Here is a 21,049-nt window from a genome sequence, read left to right as displayed (position 1 = left end):
ATTCCCTGCCAAAGTCTTGGAAAAGGCCATCAACCGCAGCTCACGTACTACCTCGCGCACAGCAACTTGCTTGACCCATCCCAATCTAGCTTCCGGCCAAAACACAGCACAGAGATCATCCTGATCACAGCAACGGACAACATCAGAAACCTCCACGACCTCAGGGGAACAGCAGCTTTCATCCTCCTCGACCGATCTGCGGCTTTCAACACCGTCTCACACCACACTCTCATCACCAGACTCCACAGCATCGACATCCAAGACTACACATTCAACTGGGATCCTCCTTCCTTTATGGCCTAACACAGAGGATCCTCCTCCCTCCCATCGTCTCCACTCTCAAAGACACCCTCAGCCACACCCTCTTCAACACCTACATGACTCCACTAGCTGATATCGCAGGCAACTAATGGACTCAACATCATCTCCTACGATGATGACACCCAGCTTGTCCTATACCTCACAGACGACGACACCAACACACAAATCAACTTTCAAAACACCTTGACCAACATCACCTCCTGGATGAAGACCAACTGCCTCAAGCTAAATTCAAACGAAATAGAGATCCTCATACTCGGGAATAAGCCCTCCCCCTGGGACGGCTCGTGGTGGTCCGCCACCTTTGCTTCCCCACCCACGCCCTCCAGCCATGCACGTAACCTCGGGATCATCCTGGACACCCAACTGACCATGAAGCAACAGATCAACTCAGTCTCCTCTGCCTGCTTCCACATACTCGCAAGATTTTCCGATGGATCCCCATCTCCACCAGGAAGACAGTCACCTAGGCCCTCATCTCCAGCTGTCTCGACTACGGCAAGATGCTGTACGCCGGAACCACAAAGCAGCTCTTGAACTGCTTCCTGGACCAACCTCCTCCTCCACCTGCTCACCTCCCCTTCTCTGAAGGACATTGAAAAGCAGCTCAAGACCTGGCTCTTCGACCGCCATCACCAGCCTAAAGAGGCCCGCAGGATTACACCACCACCTGGAGACCGCCCAGGGTGACAAGTGTGTGCTCTACGAAACTTCCCTGATTGAGAAGTCTGCTTCTGACCCTATGAGTCTGCATTTGGCCATAGGTGTCTGCTTCTGGCCTCAGGAGTGTGCATCTGACCCTATGAGTCTGCTTCTGTCCTTCGGAGTCTGCTTCTGTCCCTAGGAGTTTGCTTCAGACCCTAGGAGTCTGCTTCTGGCCCTAGGAGTCTGCTTCTCACTTAGGAGTCTGCTTCTGGCCCTCAAAGTCTGCTTCTGGCCCCAGGAGTCTGCATCTGGACCTAGGAGTCTGTATCTGGCCCTAGGAGTCTTCTGGTCCTAGGAGTCTGCTTCTCTCCCTATGAGTCTGTATGTGGCCCCAGGAGTCTGCTTCTGATTTTAAGAGTCTTTGTTTGTCCCAAGGTGTCTGGGTATGACCCTATGAGGGCATTTGGCCCGAGAAGTCTGCATCTGGCCCTAGGAGATTGTTTCTGACCCTAGGAGACTGCATTTGGAACTAGGTGTCTGCTTCTGGACTTAGGAGTGTACATCCAACCATGTGAGTCCGCTTCTGGCCCTAGCAGTCTGCTTCTAGTCCAAGGAGTCTGCTTCTGGCCCTAGCCATCTGCTTCTGGCCCTAGCCGTCTGATTCTAGTCCTAGGAGTCTGCTTCTGGTCCTGAGAGTCAGCATTTGGCCCTAGGTATCTGCTTCTTACTCTATGAGTCTGCTTCTGGCCCTAGGAGTCTTCTTCTGGCCCTAAGAATCTGCTTTTTGACATATGAGTTTGCATCTGACCCCTAGGAGTCTGCTTCTTATCCTAGGAGTCTGCATTTAGCCCTAGGTGTCTTCTTCAAGCCCTAGGAGAGTGCATCTGACCTTAGGAGTCTGCTTCTAATACTAGGAGACCGCTTCTGACCCTAGAAGTCTCATTTTGACCTTTGGGCCTTGCTTCTGGTCCTAGGAGCCTGCTTTCGGTCCTACGAGTCTGCTTCTGGCACTAGGAGTCTGCATATGACCCTAGGACTCTTCTTCTGGCCGTCGGACTGTGATTTTCACCCTATGAGTCTGCATCTGACCCTATGAGTCTGCATCTGACCCTACGAGTCCTGCATCTGACCCTAGGAGTCAACATCTGATCCTATGAGTCTCATTTTGGCCCTAGGAGTCTGCTTCGTGCCCTACGAGTCTTCATCTGACTCTTGAAGTCCTTGTCTGCCCTAGGAGCCTGCTTTTTGCCATGTAACTCTGCATCTGGCCCCAGAAGTCTGCCTCTGATCTTATGAGTCTGTGTTTGACTCTATGAGTCTGCTTATGGACTTAGAAGTCTGCATCTAGCCCTATGAGTCTGTATCTGACCCTAGGAGTCTTCATCTGACCCTAGGAATCACGAGTGAGTAGCTGCATCTGTTTTTGTACCTAGGAGTCATCTCCTGACCCTAGCATTCAGCGTGTGGCCCAGGTGCCTACTTCTGACCATGTGAGTCTATTTCTGGCCCTAGGAGTCTGCTTCTTGCCCCAGGAGTCTGTATCTGGCTTTTAGGAGTCTTCTTCTGGTCCTAGGAGTCTGCTTCTTTCCTGTGAGTCTGCATCTGGCCCCAGGAGTCTGCTTCTGATCTTAGGAGTCTGTGTTTGTCCCTAGGTGTCTGGTTCTGGCCCTAGGGTGTGCATCTGACCCTGTGAGTCTGCTTCTGGCCCTAGCCATCTGCTTCTGGCCCTAGCCGTCTGATTCTAGTCCTAGGTGTCTGCTTCTGGTCCTCAGAGTCAGCATTTGGCCCTAGGTATCTGCTTCTTACCCTATGAGTCTGCTTCTGGCCCTAGGAGTCTTCTTCTGGCCCTAAGAATCTGCTTTTTGACATATGAGTTTGCATCTGACCCCTAGGAGTCTGCTTCTTATCCTAGGAGTCTGCATTTAGCCCTAGGTGTCTGCTTCAAGCCCTAGGAGAGTGCATCTGACCTTAGGAGTCTGCTTCTAATACTAGGAGACCGCTTCTGACCCTAGAAGTCTCATTTTGACCTTTGGTCCTTGCTTTCGGTCCTAGGAGTCTGCTTCTGGCACTAGGAGTCTGCATATGACCCTAGGAATCACGAGTGAGTAGCTGCATCTGTTTTTGTACCTAGGAGTCATCTCCTGACCCTAGCATTCAGCGTGTGGCCCAGGTGCCTACTTCTGACCATGTGAGTCTATTTCTGGCCCTAGGAGTCTGCTTCTTGCCCCAGGAGTCTGTATCTGGCTTTTAGGAGTCTTCTTCTGGTCCTAGGAGTCTGCTTCTTTTCCTGTGAGTCTGCATCTGGCCCCAGGAGTCTGCTTCTGATCTTAGGAGTCTGTGTTTGTCCCTAGGTGTCTGGTTCTGGCCCTAGGGTGTGCATCTGACCCTGTGAGTCTGCTTCTGGCATTAGCCATCTGCTTCTGGCCCTAGCCGTCTGATTCTAGTCCTAGGTGTCTGCTTCTGGTCCTCAGAGTCAGCATTTGGCCCTAGGTATCTGCTTCTTACCCTATGAGTCTGCTTCTGGCCCTAGGAGTCTTCTTCTGGCCCTAAGAATCTGCTTTTTGACATATGAGTTTGCATCTGACCCCTAGGAGTCTGCTTCTTATCCTAGGAGTCTGCATTTAGCCCTAGGTGTCTGCTTCAAGCCCTAGGAGAGTGCATCTGACCTTAGGAGTCTGCTTCTAATACTAGGAGACCGCTTCTGACCCTAGAAGTCTCATTTTGACCTTTGGTCCTTGCTTTCGGTCCTAGGAGTCTGCTTCTGGCACTAGGAGTCTGCATATGACCCTAGGACTCTTCTTCTGGCCGTCAGATTGTGATTTTCACCCTATGAGTCTGCATCTGACCCTACGAGTCCTGCATCTGACCCTAGGAGTCAACATCTGATCCTATGAGTCTCATTTTGGCCCTAGGAGTCTGCTTCGTGCCCTACGAGTCTTCACCTGACTCTTGAAGTCCTTGTCTGCCCTAGGAGCCTGCTTTTTGCCCTGTAACTCTGCATCTGGCCCCAGAAGTCTGCCTCTGATCTTATGAGTCTGTGTTGGACTCTATGAGTCTGCTTATGGACTTAGAAGTCTGCATCTAGCCCTATGAGTCTGTATCTGACCCTAGGAGTCTTCATCTGACCCTAGGAATCACGAGTGAGTAGCTGCATCTGTTTTTGTACCTAGGAGTCATCTCCTGACCCTAGGATTCAGCGTGTGGCCCAGGTGCCTACTTCTGACCATGTGAGTCTATTTCTGGCCCTAGGACTCTGCTTCTTGCCCCAGGAGTCTGTATCTGGCCTTAGGAGTCTTCTTCTGGTCCTAGGAGTCTGCTTCTTTTCCTGTGAGTCTGCATCTGGCCCCAGGAGTCTGCTTCGGATCTTAGGAGCCTGTGTTTGTCCCTAGGTGTCTGGTTCTGGCCCTAGGGTGTGCATCTGACCCTGTGAGTCGGCTTCTGGCCCTAAAAGTCTGCTTCTGGCCCTAGGAGTCTACTTTTGTCCCTAGGAGTCTGCATATGGCCCTAGATGTCTGCTTTTAGCCTTAGGAGTGTGCATCCGACCCTATGAGTCTGCTTATGGCCCTAGGAGCCAGCTTCCAGTCCTAGGAATCTGCTTCTGGCCCAAGGAGTCTGTGTTTCCCATAGAAGTCTGCTTCTGGACCTAGGAGACTATGTTTGGCGTTAGGAGTTTATGTTTGGCCCTAGGAATCTGCTTCCGGCCCTATGAGTCTTCTTCTGGCCCTAGGAATGTGCTTCTTGACTTATGAGTTTGCATCTTGCCCCAGGAATCAGTTTCTGATCCTATGAGTCTTTGTTTGGTCCTAGATGTCTTCTTTTGGCCCTAGGGGTGTGCATCTGACCATAGGAGCCTGCTTCTGATACTAGGAGATGACTTCTGACCCAGGAGTTTCTTTTTGACCTTTGGAGTCTGCTTCTGGCACTAGGAGTCTTTTTCTGGCACTCAGAGTCTGCATATGACCCTAGGAGTCTGCTTCTGGCCTTGGGACTGTATTTTGGCACTATGAGTCCGCATCTGGCCCCAGGTGTTTGCTTCTGATCTTAGGAGTCTGTGTTTGGCTCTTAGCATCTGCTTCTGGCCCTTGAAGTCTGCATTTGACCCTAAGAGTCTGCTTCTGATGGTATGTCTACTTCTGACCCTAGGAGTCTGCTTCGGACTCTAGGAGTCAACATCTGACCCTAGAAGTCCTTGCCTGGCCCTGAGAGTCTGGTTCTTGCCCTAGGAGTCTGCATCTGTCCTCAGGAGTCTGCTTCTGGTCTTAGGAGTCTTTGTTTGGCATTGGTGTCTGCTTCTGGCCCTAGGGTGTGCATCTGATCCTATGAGGCTGTCTGGCACAAGAAGTCTGCCTACGGCCCTAGGAGTCTGCTTATGACCCTAGGAGTCTGCGTTTGGCCCTAGGTATCTGGTTCTGACCCTATGAGTCTGGTTCTGGCCCTAGGAGTCTACTTCTCGCTCTAGGAGTCTGCATTTTGCCCCAGGAGTCTGCTTCTGCTCTTAGGAGTCTGTGTTTGGCGCTAGGTGTCTGGTTCTGGCCTTAAGAGTCTGCTCATGACCCTATGAGTCTGCTTCTGGCTCTATGAGTCTACATCTGGCCCTAGTAGTCTGCCTCTGACCCAAGAAGTCAGTGTTTGGCCCTAGGTATCTGCTTCTGACCCTATGAGTCTGATTCTGGCCCTAGGAATCTGCTTCTGGTCCTGGGAGTCTGGCTCTATAAATCTGCTTCTGGCCCTCTGAGACTGCTTCAAGCCCCAGGAATCTGCATCTGGCCCTAGGAGTGTTCTCCTGGCCCTAGGAAGCTTCTTTTGGCGCTAGGAGTCTGCATCTGGCCCAAATAGTCTGCATCTGGCCCGAGGAGTCTGCATTTGGCCCCAGGAGTCTATTTCTGATCTTAGGAGTCTATGTTTGGCCCTAGGTGCCTGGTTCTGACCCTAGGGTATGCACCTTACCCTTACGCTATGAGTCTGCTTCTGGCCCTAGAAGTCTGCTTCTGGCCCTAGGAGCCTGCTTCTGGTCCTAGGAGTCTGCTATTGAATTGGATTCATTCTTGGATGTAAAACCAACACTACAATGAAAAGAGTTAAAAAAATAACCAGAACAACTCATACCACTTTTTACCTGCATTTTTAGGAATATGAGCATACAATTACACTATTTGCTGTAGTATTTTTTAGGACACCCCACTTTATTGGGTTGAACAAGGGTTCACTCACTTGCTTGTTCAGTAGTTTGCAAACATTTCAAAACTCCTATGATTATAGTGATATGAAGCCAGTGCCAGTGTCAGCACCCCCACACTACGAAAAAACATCACTGCTGAGATGTGACAATATTTTATGGGACTTTGCAGCCCTGCCACCCTGTTGGTGGGCAGTGTGGTCTCTTGGTCACCTGTCTATTGCTGCTTCTGCATATATGACCATTCTGCATGATGTCACTGAGATGAAAAGACTGACCACACACAGTCACAGATGGCTCATCGTGTCCCTCGGCGAGACAGAGCTCTGCGTGTTGTGCCCCTTGCGTCAAAGCTTTAGGCCCACATACGGATAAACGGCTGACTGAAATGCCACATATCAGGTAAATGGTCATCTGGATGCCTTCCATCTTGTCTGGGGTCCTGCCCGTCCCACCAAGGATGATGACTGATGGCTCTCTGGTTGGTATCACGTCATCTAACCCTGGCCCATGGTATCAATGCTCTGTGTAGTGTGTCCACGATGGTGACTTTGTGAGCTCTTCGGAGATGAGCAGGGCTCTGCCTCGCCTAGGCTATCTATGATTGATTACTCTGTACGGAGGTCAGCATTATGCTTTTGGGACATTCTAGTTTATGTGACTTCCTTAGTTGTTTGAGTCTCTAGGATTTATTCTGCAGTTTTTTTGTGCCACGGCGATGGGCAATGGTGTGCTACTTACATTGCCACAATTGATACGCAGTTTTATCACCTCCTTGTATGTAATGTGTAGCTGGGATAGGGCGACCTATATGATAGGGGAGGAATAAATCCTCACAAGCATTGCCTTTGCATTTTTTAATCATCCTTCTGGCCCTCCTACAATAAACGTGAATACTGTGGAAGGAGTCTGAAATGTTTAAACCCACACTCTGGATCCCGCATTGTTTCCCAAAAGAACTCCCTCGCTGGACAACAGGGATCCCATTCATCACTATAAGCATTTCTGAGGTATGTGTTGGGCTGGTGATGTAGCAGGATACCAAAGGTAGTGCTTGAGGCCTTGTCTTACTTTTCTTTGCAAGTCCTGAGTCCTTGCAGCAGAATCATAACATGAACATCTGGGTCCCCTCTATATGTATTAATCCCTTTTTGCTTGGGACCTCAATACAGATAACCAAGTGCTTTTTTGGCACTTCCTGCAGCTCTAGTGACAGGACGCTTTCAAGGTAATTGGGTGCTTCATAAATAGTGTGAATAAGTACAACAAGCATTTGCAATGCAATAGGTCTCACATTTGTAAGCATTAGAGCTATTGGTGTTGTTGATGTTAATGTATTATAATACAAATAGTATTGTGAGCATTTAATAAAATATTTTCTGCAACAATGAAGTGTAATCTCAGAAAATGGTATACTTCTTATTGACATTTTAATTCAAGTTTTGTATCAGTGGGAAAGAAACAGTGCTGTTTGTAAATAAGGGATGCCAAAAGAGGGATAAAAAGAGAGAGTGCTATGTAAATAAGAGAGCTAGATGAGAGAGACCAAGCGGAAATTCCAAAATGTTTGATTGACAGAAAGTGTGAAAAAGTTATGTGTTGGCGATCGAATTTGTGTATTTCTGTGAGACCATATATGTTTAGTAGAGCGCGTGTGTATTATTAATAGCAAGCTAACTGTCTAAACGCATGCTAAATATCTATGTACAGTAACTATGCCTTAGAAATGTAAAATCCCAAAATGTAAACAATCGTACAGTCTGCTATATGTAAACCCAAAAGAAAATATTTCAAGAATAAACGTGCAACCAGGAAATAAATCAAAGCGGCCGCAGCAGGATTGTAATAACATACTACAAACTTCCCCAATTTAATGTTTGTAAATCTATCATTGTGCACACACAACGAAAATTCCACCCTTGCAGTGCTCTATTCACGAAAAAGTCTGAAATTACTAACCCGAAGTGAGCCAAAAGTCGGAAGTAGTGCGAATGTGTGAAAAAACAAAGGAGGACCCAGATAAAATACCACTCCTCTTCGAAGCAAAGAAAATTCGCATACTTGTAATGTCAACATCCTGACCCACACATGCTGGATACATTCCTGATATAGATCTTTACAGCTATGCTAAATCTCTCCATTTGGCAGGTAGGCGAACTCTTCAGCAACACATAAACAAACTACAGACCTCTGTCTGCCCACTAAACAAGCTTTGTTTGTTTTCTGGCTAAATAGCTTTTCTGCCTCGCAACAAAGGCAGATGCCTTTAAGAATCCGAAAGAAAAAAGTCATTACTGGCCTTTAACTCGATGCTACTAAATAATATTTTATAAAGAGGCACAGCTAAACGTTAACCGCTTTTATTTCTAGCTGTGCCGAAGTAAAATACAAGTGGACAATAGCACTTGTAAGCTTTTAAATGCCAAAACATCTCAAAATATTAAGAAGGCACAACTAAGCCTGTACTGGCCATGTTGTAAAATGTGTCAGTGTATAATTAAAACTACGTTAACACTGTAATAATTTGTCAATTTAAAGAACGAAAAATCAGCCTTAAATGGCTTCGAAGTAAGTACTAACACAACAGGTACATATTTGTGTGTAAAGACAAGCAAGCGCGGCAGTATGAAGGTTATAAACTCGAATAAAGTAAATGTAACTGAATGATAACTGTGATTAATATACCGGCGAAATATTAAAATTAAACCCAATAAATCAAGTGAACATTCGTCTATATTTAATAGCGTTTCAAATTTGAGTAACTAAATAAATTTACCAAACACCACATGCAAGCTAATATGCGCCCTGCTGTATTGAAGTACGTTTTTCACTGTAGCAAACAAACAAACAAAATCCTCAAAATATGCACCTAAAACAACACTGTAATGTTGAGAAATGCATTCGTTCTGAATGTGTCTGTGAGTGCTGTGCTACCACAGAGTATGTGTGGGTAAAAGAGAGGACTTCTATGTGTAGTGTATTTGTCTAACAGAGTGTATGTGACCCAAAGCATGAATATGTTATGATGTGAAATAAAAATGCACTTACATTTAGCTTAATGTCCCCGCAAAGTTATTATGCACGTAAACTTTGCTTAATGTCGCGCTGGAAAGTAATTATGCACGTAAACTTTGCTTAATGCCGCCGCAATGGGATGAAATATGTAAATTGTGCAAACAGTACCTAACAATTAGGCACGTTTAAATATAACCAAAAGAATCAAACACCTGCACTGCTATCTTTAAACACGTTAAATTAAGCATGTTGAAAAATAACCAAAAGAATCAAACACCCGCACTGCTATCTTTCAATACATTACATTAAGCACGTTTTAAAATAACCACAAGAATCAAACACCCGCACTGCTATCTTTCAACACGTTAAATTAAGCACGTTTAAAAAAAATAACCACAAGAATCAAACACACGCACTGCTATCTTTACACGCCTTAAAAAAAAAAAACAATGCAAGCCCTGCTTAACAGACTAATCGCTACAATGCCAGGACACAAAGTAAGAAAAAAAAGTTCCACACACATATAACAAATGAACCGGTGTAATAAGATTGTACTTGATCACTGCGCTTTGGGAGGGATAATCCAAAAGAAGGCATGCCAAATGCATGCCAGAAACCAATAGCGACGACAGAATTAGATTACAAAAAGCACACAGCCAATAAAAAGCCAGTAGGTGGGCATTGAGCCCACATAGCAATTACAACAGTCCGAGAGACAGCGCATGCGCGCTGCCTAGGCTCGACCTAAAAATGAATTAACTCTAATAAGTTCAGACCTGACCACAATGTAAGTCACTGTTTCTCTAAGTTAAAGCTTTCTGTCTGGCGTGCCACTTTGTCGGTTCTTCAAAGTCTACTGGCAGTATACTTCTGATTGCATGGGCTGGGGTAAAAGACACAGGAAACATGAGAAGATGTCCCTTTGACCTCATTGAATGCCCTATTTTAGGATCTGACAGTCCCTTGGTCTCACCAAAGGTGGGCACCAGAAAATAACAAGGTTATAAGATTGTGTGTAGACAGCTGCACTATTAACAGCAGGATGATTTCTGACTGTACAGGATGCCATGACTAGAAAATTATTTGGACTCTAACTCAAAGCAGAAGGTTTTCTGTGCAGAATATAAAGGAGTATTTTTACCAAATAACCACTCCCGTTGGAGCCATAGGGTATCGCACCTTAATGTTTGTTCCAACAGTTTTATTGCATCTTTCCAGCTGTCTGTTTTTCCATTTATTTAAAATATTTCTAGAATGAACATCTCAGTAATATTCCATGGTTGAAATGAGCTCAATGTCCATGTCAGTAATCGGATTGAGTTCCAAATACTAAAATGCACACTGTGGGGCATATTTTTGAGAGCTTGCGTCAGGTTTGCACCACGCAAAGTGGTACATGCGCAATGCAAGGCTCTAAGTCAGATTTTTGAAGCCATGCAAAACCACAATGCATGGCTTGGAGTGGCCTCATAAATCTTGAGTAAGGTAACGCAGTGCAAAGCATTGCGTCGCCTTACTCTGCACAAGGGAGGTATTCTCGGTGTTCCCATGAAACTCTTATGGATTTTGAAGCTTTCCCAGATTTACAAGGACTTGTAAACTTGCATTCTGCAGCACACATAGGAAGAGGAAAACGCCTCTATGGATTGTTTCTGTGCAGGAAGGTGCCCCTTTCTGCACCTAAACAATCTTGTCAATAACACAGGCACACTTGCACCATGGTGCAAGGGTTTCTGCATTGGCACTAGGGTGCCAAAACCGCACCAACGCAGTGGGAAGGGATAGTAACACGCTGTATTGGAAAAAAACGGTGCATTTCTGCCCTTTCACTTTGACACAGGGTACCACATCAAGGTGACTTGCTGCACTATACTATGCCAAATCCCCATAAATGGGGGCCTGTATGTGCTACATTTCATTCCTATCTGTTACTTTAGGATTTTATAATAATTCAACAATAACACAGAATGACACGTACGTACTCACATTGTCATGACTCAGCATCACCCCCTTAGGTGTCCCTGTTGTCCCTGAGGTGTAGATCAGAGCGCAGCATTGATTAACCTTCAGGGAGGCAATGATGTCATCAAGTGTTGAATCAGGAACTTCTGATCCGAGCTTCATGAACTCCGCCCACTGCAGACAGAAAGTAAGAGTCACTGAATCAGAAAAGATAAAGCCATATATGAATTTGATTCAGGGATGTTTTGAAGAGGATACCCAGATAGACATAAAAACAAGAATTCAAATAGTGAGCTTGAGAGCTGTCACAAAAGAGAGAGAAGAAAAAGGTAACCACTGGAATAAAAGACAACATAGTGTGATAAATCAAACAACATGAACTGCTTGGGACTGCCCTAAATAGAAACAAAGTGCTGTCTTACTCTGCATTGGCAGGGTATGACCCTAGTCATTGTTAGGGATTTGGGCCAGTTTTAGGCAGTAAGCATCAGCTCAATCTCACTTCAGCAAAAGTCCTTTCTAAGATGGTCACCTAATAGAAACTTCTTTCCAAGATGACCACCTACTATAAATATAATTTCACTATGCCCAGCCCTTTCCTATGAGGTGATTCCTGTTCTTAGACCGGCACTTTTCTGTGATATGGTTCCCGTTTGGAGACAGTGCCTTCTTGGCAATAGGCAATTATTGTGCCAGTATATAACGGGCATCTGATGATTGTACCAGTGGATCACAACTCGCCTTGCTTCCTCCTGCTGTTGGAGTTTTTGCTCCTGCACCATCACTGTTCCAGTTCAGGTCGTGCCTAGATCTAAATCTTTGCTTTTAAGCTTTTTCCTCCTGAGCAATGCATTTCAGTGAGCATTCACTCTACTACCCATGATATGCCCAGGAGAGAGACAGTGGCTTCTCTGAGGAAAAGAGAAGGACCAACGCTTATGTTAAGACTGGACACACTGGACATGCAGAGGGCACTAATGTACTACCTACAGGAAACAAAAAGTTTTCATAAAGGAAACCAGTTGTTCATCTTATTTGCCAGCGCAATCAAGGGATCACCAGTGGCCAAAGGAACAATCACAAGATGGATAGTGGAAACTATACAAACCTGCTATGACAGAGCACAAAAGACATCGGGCCCAATTCACAAAGGTAAACGTAGACTTTTGGTCTAAGTTTAGACCAAAAGTATAAGTTTACGACTTTTCAGTATTCACAAAGATAATTTACGTCCTCACTGGGGGTGGAATCTCCGCCCCGAATGAGGAGATTCCACCCCGCACCCAGAGTGTAATCTCTGCACCCGGAGAGTTCTCTCAGCACCCGAAGTGTACCCTCCACACTCAAGGTTGATCGCCTCCCGAGTGCGGAGATTCTGCCCCAAGTGCGGACGTAAAGATACTACTCGTAACTTACCTTTGTGAATACCAAAAAGTCGTAAACTCAGACTTTTGGTCTAAACTTAGACCAAAAGTCTAAGTTTACCTTTGTGAATCAGGCCCATTACCTGTGCACCCAGAGGACATTCAACCAGGAAGAAGAGCTCAACACTTGCATTCCTAGCAAATGTACCCATTGACGAAATCTGCACAGCAGCAACCTGGCCAAAAATTCACAAAACACTACTGTGTGGACATCAAGATGAACAAGTGTAGGAGGCTGGCCCTCTATGTAGTGTACAAAATCGAGTACACTATGCAGAGGGTCTGGGCAACCACACGTTGGTTTCCAGAGGTAAAAATTAGACCACCTAATGCTCCAATTTTTAAGGTAGGTGGTCGAGCAGTTAGGCTAATCCAGGAGATGTGCTAAGAATTTGCTGTATTCAAAGATCCAATCATGCCCAAACACACTCAATGAATAACTCGAGACCAGATTTTATAAAACTACTTCAGACTTTTATATACATTTTAAGACCAAGATCTTTAGAATACATTAAGTACTTTTCAAGTTATAGCTTTCTGAAGTTTTAATAAAGTTAGTCTTTCTGTGAGCTAATTACACACCATTGGAATCAATGCACAGGCACCTTTAAAAATGCAGTAAAATCGTACAATTGGGTTACCAGTCTCTTGCAGGGTGGCCAGAGTGGTCGGTGGGCACACTGAGCTAGCTAGAGAGCCTCAGGTGGCTCACAGTTTCCGCGGGAGCAGCATTGGAAAACCTCTTGACACAGGCACAGGGCCACCTGGAGGGGCCACTTGGAAAAAGGGCTGGTTTGCAACTTTAGGGTGAGTGCTTGGGTGTCCCCTTGGGCTGTTGAAGTCGCAAGGGGGTGGGGACCGGGGGAACACAGCAAAACGTGCGATGCAAGGCTCACGGTGCCAGGTGCAAGGTCTTGGATGCTGTGTGCAAAGGGACCCTTTGGAGCGGAAAGGGAGTCTTCTTTTTGGGGTCTCACAGGATGTCACGCGTGCTCTCGTGGGGGGTCCAAGATGTCACTGAAGTCCCTTGACTGGGGCTTCTTCCTGGTCCAGTTGCAGCTCTGGGGGAGCTGCTGTTGGTGATGTCCGACATGCAATGGTCAGCACCTGGGGTATTGCCACAATCCGGCCATGGGAGAGCACTGTGTCACCAAACTGGGCACAGTTGCAGGTCTCATCCGGGCTGTTGTTGGTGTGTTGTTGGGTCCAGCTGCAACTTCTGGTTGCGGAGATATCGTCGGGTCGACGAAGTGTCCCTCATGGACTTGCAGGTTCTTTGCAGGTTCCTGTGGTTTCTTGAGTGGTGTCTCCACTCAGGAGGGAGTTCTAAGGCTATTTGTGAAGCCTGGAGGTCCTCAGGGTCTTTTGAGGTCAGTCCAGTGGTCAGCTTCTCCGCAGCGGCGATTGTCGTGATTCTGATGCAAAAAGCAGGGGTCTTGGAGCTTCTTCTGGTTCAGCAGTTCCTCTGTTCTTCTTGTGTCGGGTTCTTTGTCACTGTCTTCTGTTCTTCCAGATGAATCTCATTTCTTGGTCTAGGGGAGCCCACTAAATACTGAATTTAGTGTGTGTTTTAGGGGGAGCCTGGTAGTGTCCAATGGGACACTTACCCTTGGGTGGCTACACCCACTGCAATGACCACTTCCTGTGGGAAGGGGCACTTCCCTAAACCCTACTGTATTTTTTCCTACCATCCAACATGGATGAAATGAGGTGGAGGGTCCACTTCACCTGCAAGCTCCTAGGGGTGTTGCATACTCAGTGAGGCCACGCCTCCTACCCTTTGTCTGGTTACCCACCTTTTCTCCTGCCAAAAGTGGGGGTTTGCAAAGGGGGAAGCCCTCTGCTACTAGCAGCAGGCCTGGGGGCTCAAGTTTCAGGGGCAGTAACCCTTTGAAGGTCACTGGCAGGGGGTCGCACATTCCTGTGGGAGAGGGTGTTAGCTCTTCCACCCAGGAACGACATTGTCTTACAAACCAGAGACCCATGACTCTCCGCAGACACAAAAAGTGTGTGGGGGGTATACGGAATAGGTCTCTTGTACCCTATTCAGAGTTCTCCGGTTAGGTGGTTGCCTTCATGGACATAGAGGGTCGGGAGTGGCAGCTGGGTGTGTGAGGGAGTTCCCTTTATGGACTAGGTGGTCTCAGACACATTATGGTGTCATGCTTCATCATATGACCCCCTAGCCCCACACAGGTAAGATGATACCATGGGAAGTTCCTTGATGAAACAGGAGTCTGTGTGGGGTTGTATTACTCCTGATACTGTCTTTTTGTGTTATAATAGCCATGACTCTCCCCCAGGTTTGTATATTGGCCGTCTGGAGTGGCAAGCTAGATGGAACTAGTCAGAAACTATGCCAGTTAGGGTTAACTTTTGCAGGGGGCACCTCAAAGGTGGCCCCTGGGTACATTTGGGGTTAAATCCAACACTGGTACCAGTTTGGATTTAATATGCTGAGTTGTTTGATACCAAACAACCCAGGGTACAGAGTGGCCATCTTGTAGCTGGGGAGCCCGTGTTTGACCAGTGTCCAGCACATGTACTTAAGATGGCTGCTCTGTTCACTCACTATATCCCAGGTCTGGCAAGGACACAGTGGGGCATATTGCTCATGCAATTATTCCCTCACATATAGTATGGTGCACCCTGCCTTAGGGCTGCAAGGGCTTCGGGAGGGGTGACTTACCCATGACATATGCAGTGTGGGGTGCACAGGACACACAGGGAGTGTGCCATGTCGAGTTTGTATTTTAGGTTTGCAACAGGACACTCAGCCTGCACTGGCAGTGCTGAGGGTAACTGGGTGCAGAGCCCTAGAGGGTGGCACAATCAGTGATGCTGCCCTCAGAGGCCTACTCCTAATATTCCAGGCCCTGGGTGCAGGTATACTAATGTACTAGGGACTTACAGTGATATTTAAGAGTGTATCCAATTGTGCCAAGCATCACAACAGATGTAGGGAAAGAGCTCTGGCCCAGAGAACCTGGTTAGAAGGGGCCCTGGGCACTACCAACTTCTAGAACACATCAACATCAGGCAAAACGTTGGGGCTAACCATGCAAAAAGACACCTCCTCTCACAACAAGGATGCACAGGTGGGACAGAAGGTACTGCAACACCTGTTTGCCGACACATCCACATTTCAACCCACCAACCCAAGGGACAGGATACCGCTACGTAATCTAATGCATAGCATGTGAATCCAGAAAAGGAAATGGTTACTTACCAGCAGGAGTAAGTTTGCAGCTTGAAGAATTTTCTGGATTCACATGCGACTCACCCGCCTCCCCAGAAATAGTAAATGAATCAAACAGGTGGGAGGAGGAAAACAAAAATATGGATGGATGGAGAAAGGAAAAGAGAAAACAAAAAAGAAACTAAAGATGGCAACCACACACAGGAACGTACTTCCGGGGCACCGCCTGACGTCACAAAAGGGATGGACTTGGTCGACGATGCCCACAAAAAAAAGAAAAAAACAAGAACGTTTCCGGACCCAACCACTAGATGGCGGAGTAATGCACAGCACGTGAATCCAGAAAAGGATGTATGCTGCAAAACCAAGGTTTGCTACTCTGATGCACATACCTCCTTTTGAAATAGCTTTTAATTTATCATTATAAACTATTGCAGTAATGATCCAGAATTGAGATTTGTGTCAGTCCGTGAGACAGGAAGAAATCAGAGAACTAATATGATCTGTTTTTGAGGCATATCTATAATCTGTATTGATTGCCATTTTACAATCATAATTGTACCCTATTATGAAACAATTTTTTTAAATTAGTTTATATGTGCAAAGCTAACAAAAAGGTATAAACATGTGTTCTTACTGTGCAGAAATGCCTTATTTAGGTCTTCTTAATAGTTTACTTTGTGTGAGAGTGGAAGCGAGGGAGAGATGGCCAAGGGCCGTGTGGGAGAGAGGGAGGCATGACCAGGGCCAGTGGAAGTGCCTTACCGTGTAGAGGTTGGGTCTCTTTTCTGTCAGCTCACCACTGTATTGCACAATGGCCTTCAGATGAGGCAACTGGTCCTGGACCTAAAAACAAGCCACAAAGAAGACAAAACAAATTAATTATAACACACATGGGGGGTATATTTACTAAGATTTTGTGTCATGTTTCTGTCACAAAAGTGTTGCAAATCGATTTAAAATCTTTTTATAAGTAGTTACTTTCCGGCCCCAAACTTGTTTGATACTGGAAAATCAGTTAAAAGTAATGAAAAGCACAGTGAAGAGCTGCTTTGCATTACTTAGCACCGAGGGGGTGTTCCATGGGCAATTCCATGCACCACCCAAGGTTTGTGACGCAAAACCCTAGTTACCAAAGAAAGTAAACAAGATTTTGCATCCAAAAATTGCACTCATTCCAAGTGGGCACTGTCCCGGAGAAATGCTTTTATTTCTCCATTATTTTCCAACTTTGCACGTGTGCAGCACTGTACAGCACACATACAAAGTGGGAAAAGTTTTAAAGTTACTCTAAGCATAGTATTTTGGGGCAAAGGTGTGTGCGTGTGTGTTCTGCAAATATGGCGCTCTCCTGCTCTCTCCTTCCCAAGCAGCGCAGCATTTTTGGCTGCTCTGCGCTGCACGACAATTTAGTAAATCTGGGCCTCGATGTATAATTTAGAAAACGTTCAGCTCAAGCCCTAAACTTCAACTACTAGTAATAGACTGATTGCACTCCCAGGAAGTATAATATGCAAAGTTTGCCTCCATGCAGCAGGGAAACAGTCTCTGTGTGAAGTAGACAAAACAAAAACCATGCTAGTAATAGGCTAATGCAAACCCAGCATGCCCTTGGCCTGTGTGGAACTTGGGTGTGGCACAGTTTAAAAGCCACAAGGAGAAGGCATCAAAAGAGGAAGGAAGGGAAAGAAGGGTTGCTATTTGGTAGCAATGTTTACAAGTCCTTCCTCTCTGTTCATGGCCTTGAGTGCCTGGGGTTAAAGGGATGCACAGCAAGTGTTCTGGGGCAGAAGAGGAATAGTGGGTAGGTTTCTAGTTTTTCTATCTCCTAGTCTGTGTGTTTACATAGATGTGTGTTTACATACAAGCGGCTTTTACAAAGTTTCCCTCATCCTAACTATTTTAGTAAAACATTAGTTCACTCCATTGCCAATTTAATCACTGCAGAAGTGAATAAAGCACAATATGAGGGGTAATCCACCTATGGAATGTCCACCATTGGCAGATACTAGCATCCAATTTCAGACCAATGCCTCTTCTTCTGTATCCAGCTAAAATGATCAAAACACATCGATACCTTGAAATGAAAGAGATTTGTAAAGCGCAAACAATTGAACGAAAGCGTCTATGCGCTAATGACGGTTATCAGTAATGGAGTGAGTTCAACTGGAGAAAACAGAATGAGTGGCCTTGGAATCCAGCTTTAAGGAGTAGAAAGCCACGTTTTCAAGGCTTCGTGAAAAGAGGAATGGGTCTGAAGGCTTGTGATGTGATGGGTACTTGAATTCCAGTGTCTAGCTGCCACCACCGAAAAGGCTCTGCCCGCCATCTTGCTTTATGAAATTTAGGGGCAGACACCAGATTATGGCCAGAAGATCTTAGCTGTCTGGGTGGAGTCTACCATTGAGACCCGGGTGTGATGTTATACAGTGCCTTGTGAACGATGCATAAGGTTTTAAAAACGATGGGCTTGTTCACGGGTGGCCAGTGGAGCTATGATATCTCTCCCGAGATTGATTGATATTTAGGAATATCAAGAATCAGCCTAGCTGCCTCATTTTGGATCAGTTGTAACTTGGCTACTGCCGTCTTACTGATCCCCAAATAAAGCGCTTTGAAGCAGTCCAGTCTAGATGACAGTGACACCAGCATGACTTGCTGACGCGTTGAGATAGGAGTGTAAGGAAACACCTTCCTGAGAGTTCTGATGATCCAAAGACAGGACAAGACTGTCCGATTGACCTGAAGGTAACATGATAGGTTGGTGTCAACGAGCACTCCCAAGTGTTTTGCAGATCCTGTGGGGGTGGGTAAACTGCCCAACTATTTAAGCCACCGGGAGTTGTTCCAAATGGACAGCAGGCCACCACAGATCAAAACCTCAGTTTTATCTCCCGTTAATCTGAGATAGTTTTTACCCATCAAAGTAGACATTGCCTGCATGCAGTTTCTAAAACTAGTGTAAATGGCCTCCGTATCTCTAGAGATTGAAATGACGATGTGCGTGTCATCGGCACACGCAACAACCTGTAATCAAGAAGATCTCATGAGCTTAGCTAAGGGGGAAACAAAGACTGGGTAGGGTCGGGCTCAAGGTAGAGCCCTGAGAGCCCCACATGCAAGGTAGTAGGTTTCAGGCAGAATTGATCCAAGATAACCGTCTGAGACCTTTCACAGAGCAAGGAGGTTAGAAGCTTTAGTGCTGAATCTTTAATTCCCTGTTCCTTCAGTTGACCCGTAAGCAGGGTCGGTGAGATGGTATCAAAGGCTGCGGATAGATCCAGAAGGATCAGTGCCATAGCCTGCCCTGCATCAACCATAGGGCGGACGGTGTTAACTGGCGAAACCAATGTGATGACACCGTTTTAAACCCTTTGCAGTCAGGCTTCTGCCTAGTACACAGTATGGAGTCAGTTTTGCCAACCCTAACTGATGACGTCCGACTGTTTTTGGACCAGACTGAATCAACCGCCCTCGCAGCTACTCAAATGTTCTGCCTTGCTTGAGGGGATCTCATTCTTTTTTTATTGGCAGGCTTTTGGACATTGGAACCTGCAAACAAGCATTGAAATACTCGTTCCTTGTTGATCGCATGTCTACAGTTCTTCTTCTTCCTTTTTCTTCCTCAGCCACTTCTCTTTATTTTGATGTTCCTTGGAGATCATCGCCAAGACATACCTTTTTTTAAAATATAAATTTTCCTGCTGGCTGCCTTGATTAGATGCTTCGCTTGTGACACTGTGACGTACGGTGACGATGCCCAAATTCTCAGTACTGTATCATCTGATTTCAAAGACCTGCCTGGATCTGCTCCAACTCGCTAAAGTTAAATGGAGAGAAGAAAGTCACAGTCTTTAGTCAAAGGCATCCATCTGGTCTTCTGAATGGTGGTCCCAGAGCAGGTCTGTGCCCTTCCGCTGTCAGTTCTGACCATAATCTTGGCATTATTGTGGACGACAAAGTCTCCTTTGAGAAGAATATCCATCACAATGCAGCTATATGCCTCTACTGTCTCAAGATCAATGGCAGCCCCTCTTTTAGGGCGGAGGACTGTCTCTCTCCCCCCTGCAGCCATTACAGTAAAGGTGAAAAATAAAATGTTAATAAAATGAATTTATTACCATTCTATCCTTCCCTTTTCCCTGCCCGAGTCGTGATCAGGGCCACTGCTTCTGACTGTCAGCAGTGGAAGAGTGGTGCTCTCTCCAGTTTAGTGTGCACCTGTCATTTTGGCCGGCGATCTTGCGACGGCCAGCCTGACATGCACACTTTTAACCAACCACCAAGCTTAGCATTATCAGCTGGTTGGAGAGCAGGCACAGGCCACCAGTACCTGAGGGAGGGTCGAGACAGCGTGCTCTAGCCAATCCCGGCACTGCTCTGATGCTGCTTAGCATTATCAGCAGCATGAGAGCAGCATCTGGATTGGTGTGGAGAACTGCAGACCAGCGCTGACAGAAGAGAAGCACGAGAAGTCGAGGAGCAGAGGAGGTGAGGGAGTGCATGTAGTGTCTTAGACCTGACAGCCTTCGCATGGCCATCCCCCAACTTTTTGCCTGCCTCACTCCACTTGTCTGACACTGTTTCTGCTGGTTTTGGGACTCTGCACAATTTAACACCAATAACCAGTGCTAAAGTGCATATGCTCTCTCCCTTAAACATTGATTCATACCCAATTGACATAAATAATTTGCCTATAAGTCCCTAGTAACTACATGTGCCAAGGGCCTGTAAATTAAATGCTACTAGTGGGCCTGCAGCACTGATTGTGCACCCACCTAAGTAGCCTCTTAACCATGCCCCAGGCTTGCCATTGAAAGGCCTGTGTGTGCAGTTCCACTGCCACTTTGACTTGGCATTTAAAAGTACTTGCCACGCCTTAAACTCACCTTTTTCTACATATAACTCACCCCTAATGTAGCCCTAGGCAACCAATAGGCCAGGTTGCTATGTAGGTAAAAGGCGGGACATGTGCATATGTGCTTTATATGTATGTTCTGGTAGTGAATAACTCATAAATTCATTTTCCACTACTGTGAGGCCTGCTCCTTTCATAGACTAACATTAGGACTGCCCTCATATACTTTGTGAGCGGTAGATTCTGATCAGAAAGGGATGACCAGGTCATATTTAGAATGGCCAGAATGGTAATAGAAAATCCTGCTTATTGGTGAGGTTGGATTTTATATTACTTTTTTAGAAATGCCTCTTTTAGAAAGTGAGCATTTCTCTGCAATTAAAAACCATCTGTCCCTTACAGCCTGACTCCAATCCACGTCTGGGCTGGGCTGGGTGAGAGCTCCCTTG

General features: G+C 46.1%; 1 protein-coding gene across 2 annotated transcripts in view; it reads right to left on the bottom strand.

Moving 5' to 3' along the window:
• Positions 1-21,049, bottom strand: part of LOC138251898 (long-chain-fatty-acid--CoA ligase ACSBG2-like) — a 239,873-nt gene that overhangs the window by 123,252 nt on the left and 95,572 nt on the right. For both annotated transcript variants that reach the window (XM_069205688.1, XM_069205689.1), the window contains exons 5-6: positions 16,508-16,588; positions 11,144-11,293 (exon numbers count right to left, since the gene is read on the bottom strand). In XM_069205688.1, coding sequence (XP_069061789.1) covers positions 11,144-11,293; positions 16,508-16,588 — 231 coding nt within the window. The remainder of the gene's footprint in view (positions 1-11,143; positions 11,294-16,507; positions 16,589-21,049) is intronic.

This window comes from Pleurodeles waltl, chromosome 1_2 (assembly GCF_031143425.1).
Source record: "Pleurodeles waltl isolate 20211129_DDA chromosome 1_2, aPleWal1.hap1.20221129, whole genome shotgun sequence".
Classification (NCBI taxonomy): Eukaryota; Metazoa; Chordata; class Amphibia; order Caudata; family Salamandridae; genus Pleurodeles; species Pleurodeles waltl.
Note: the sequence above shows the minus strand (reverse complement) of the source record. Positions and strands in the feature narration are given on the sequence as shown.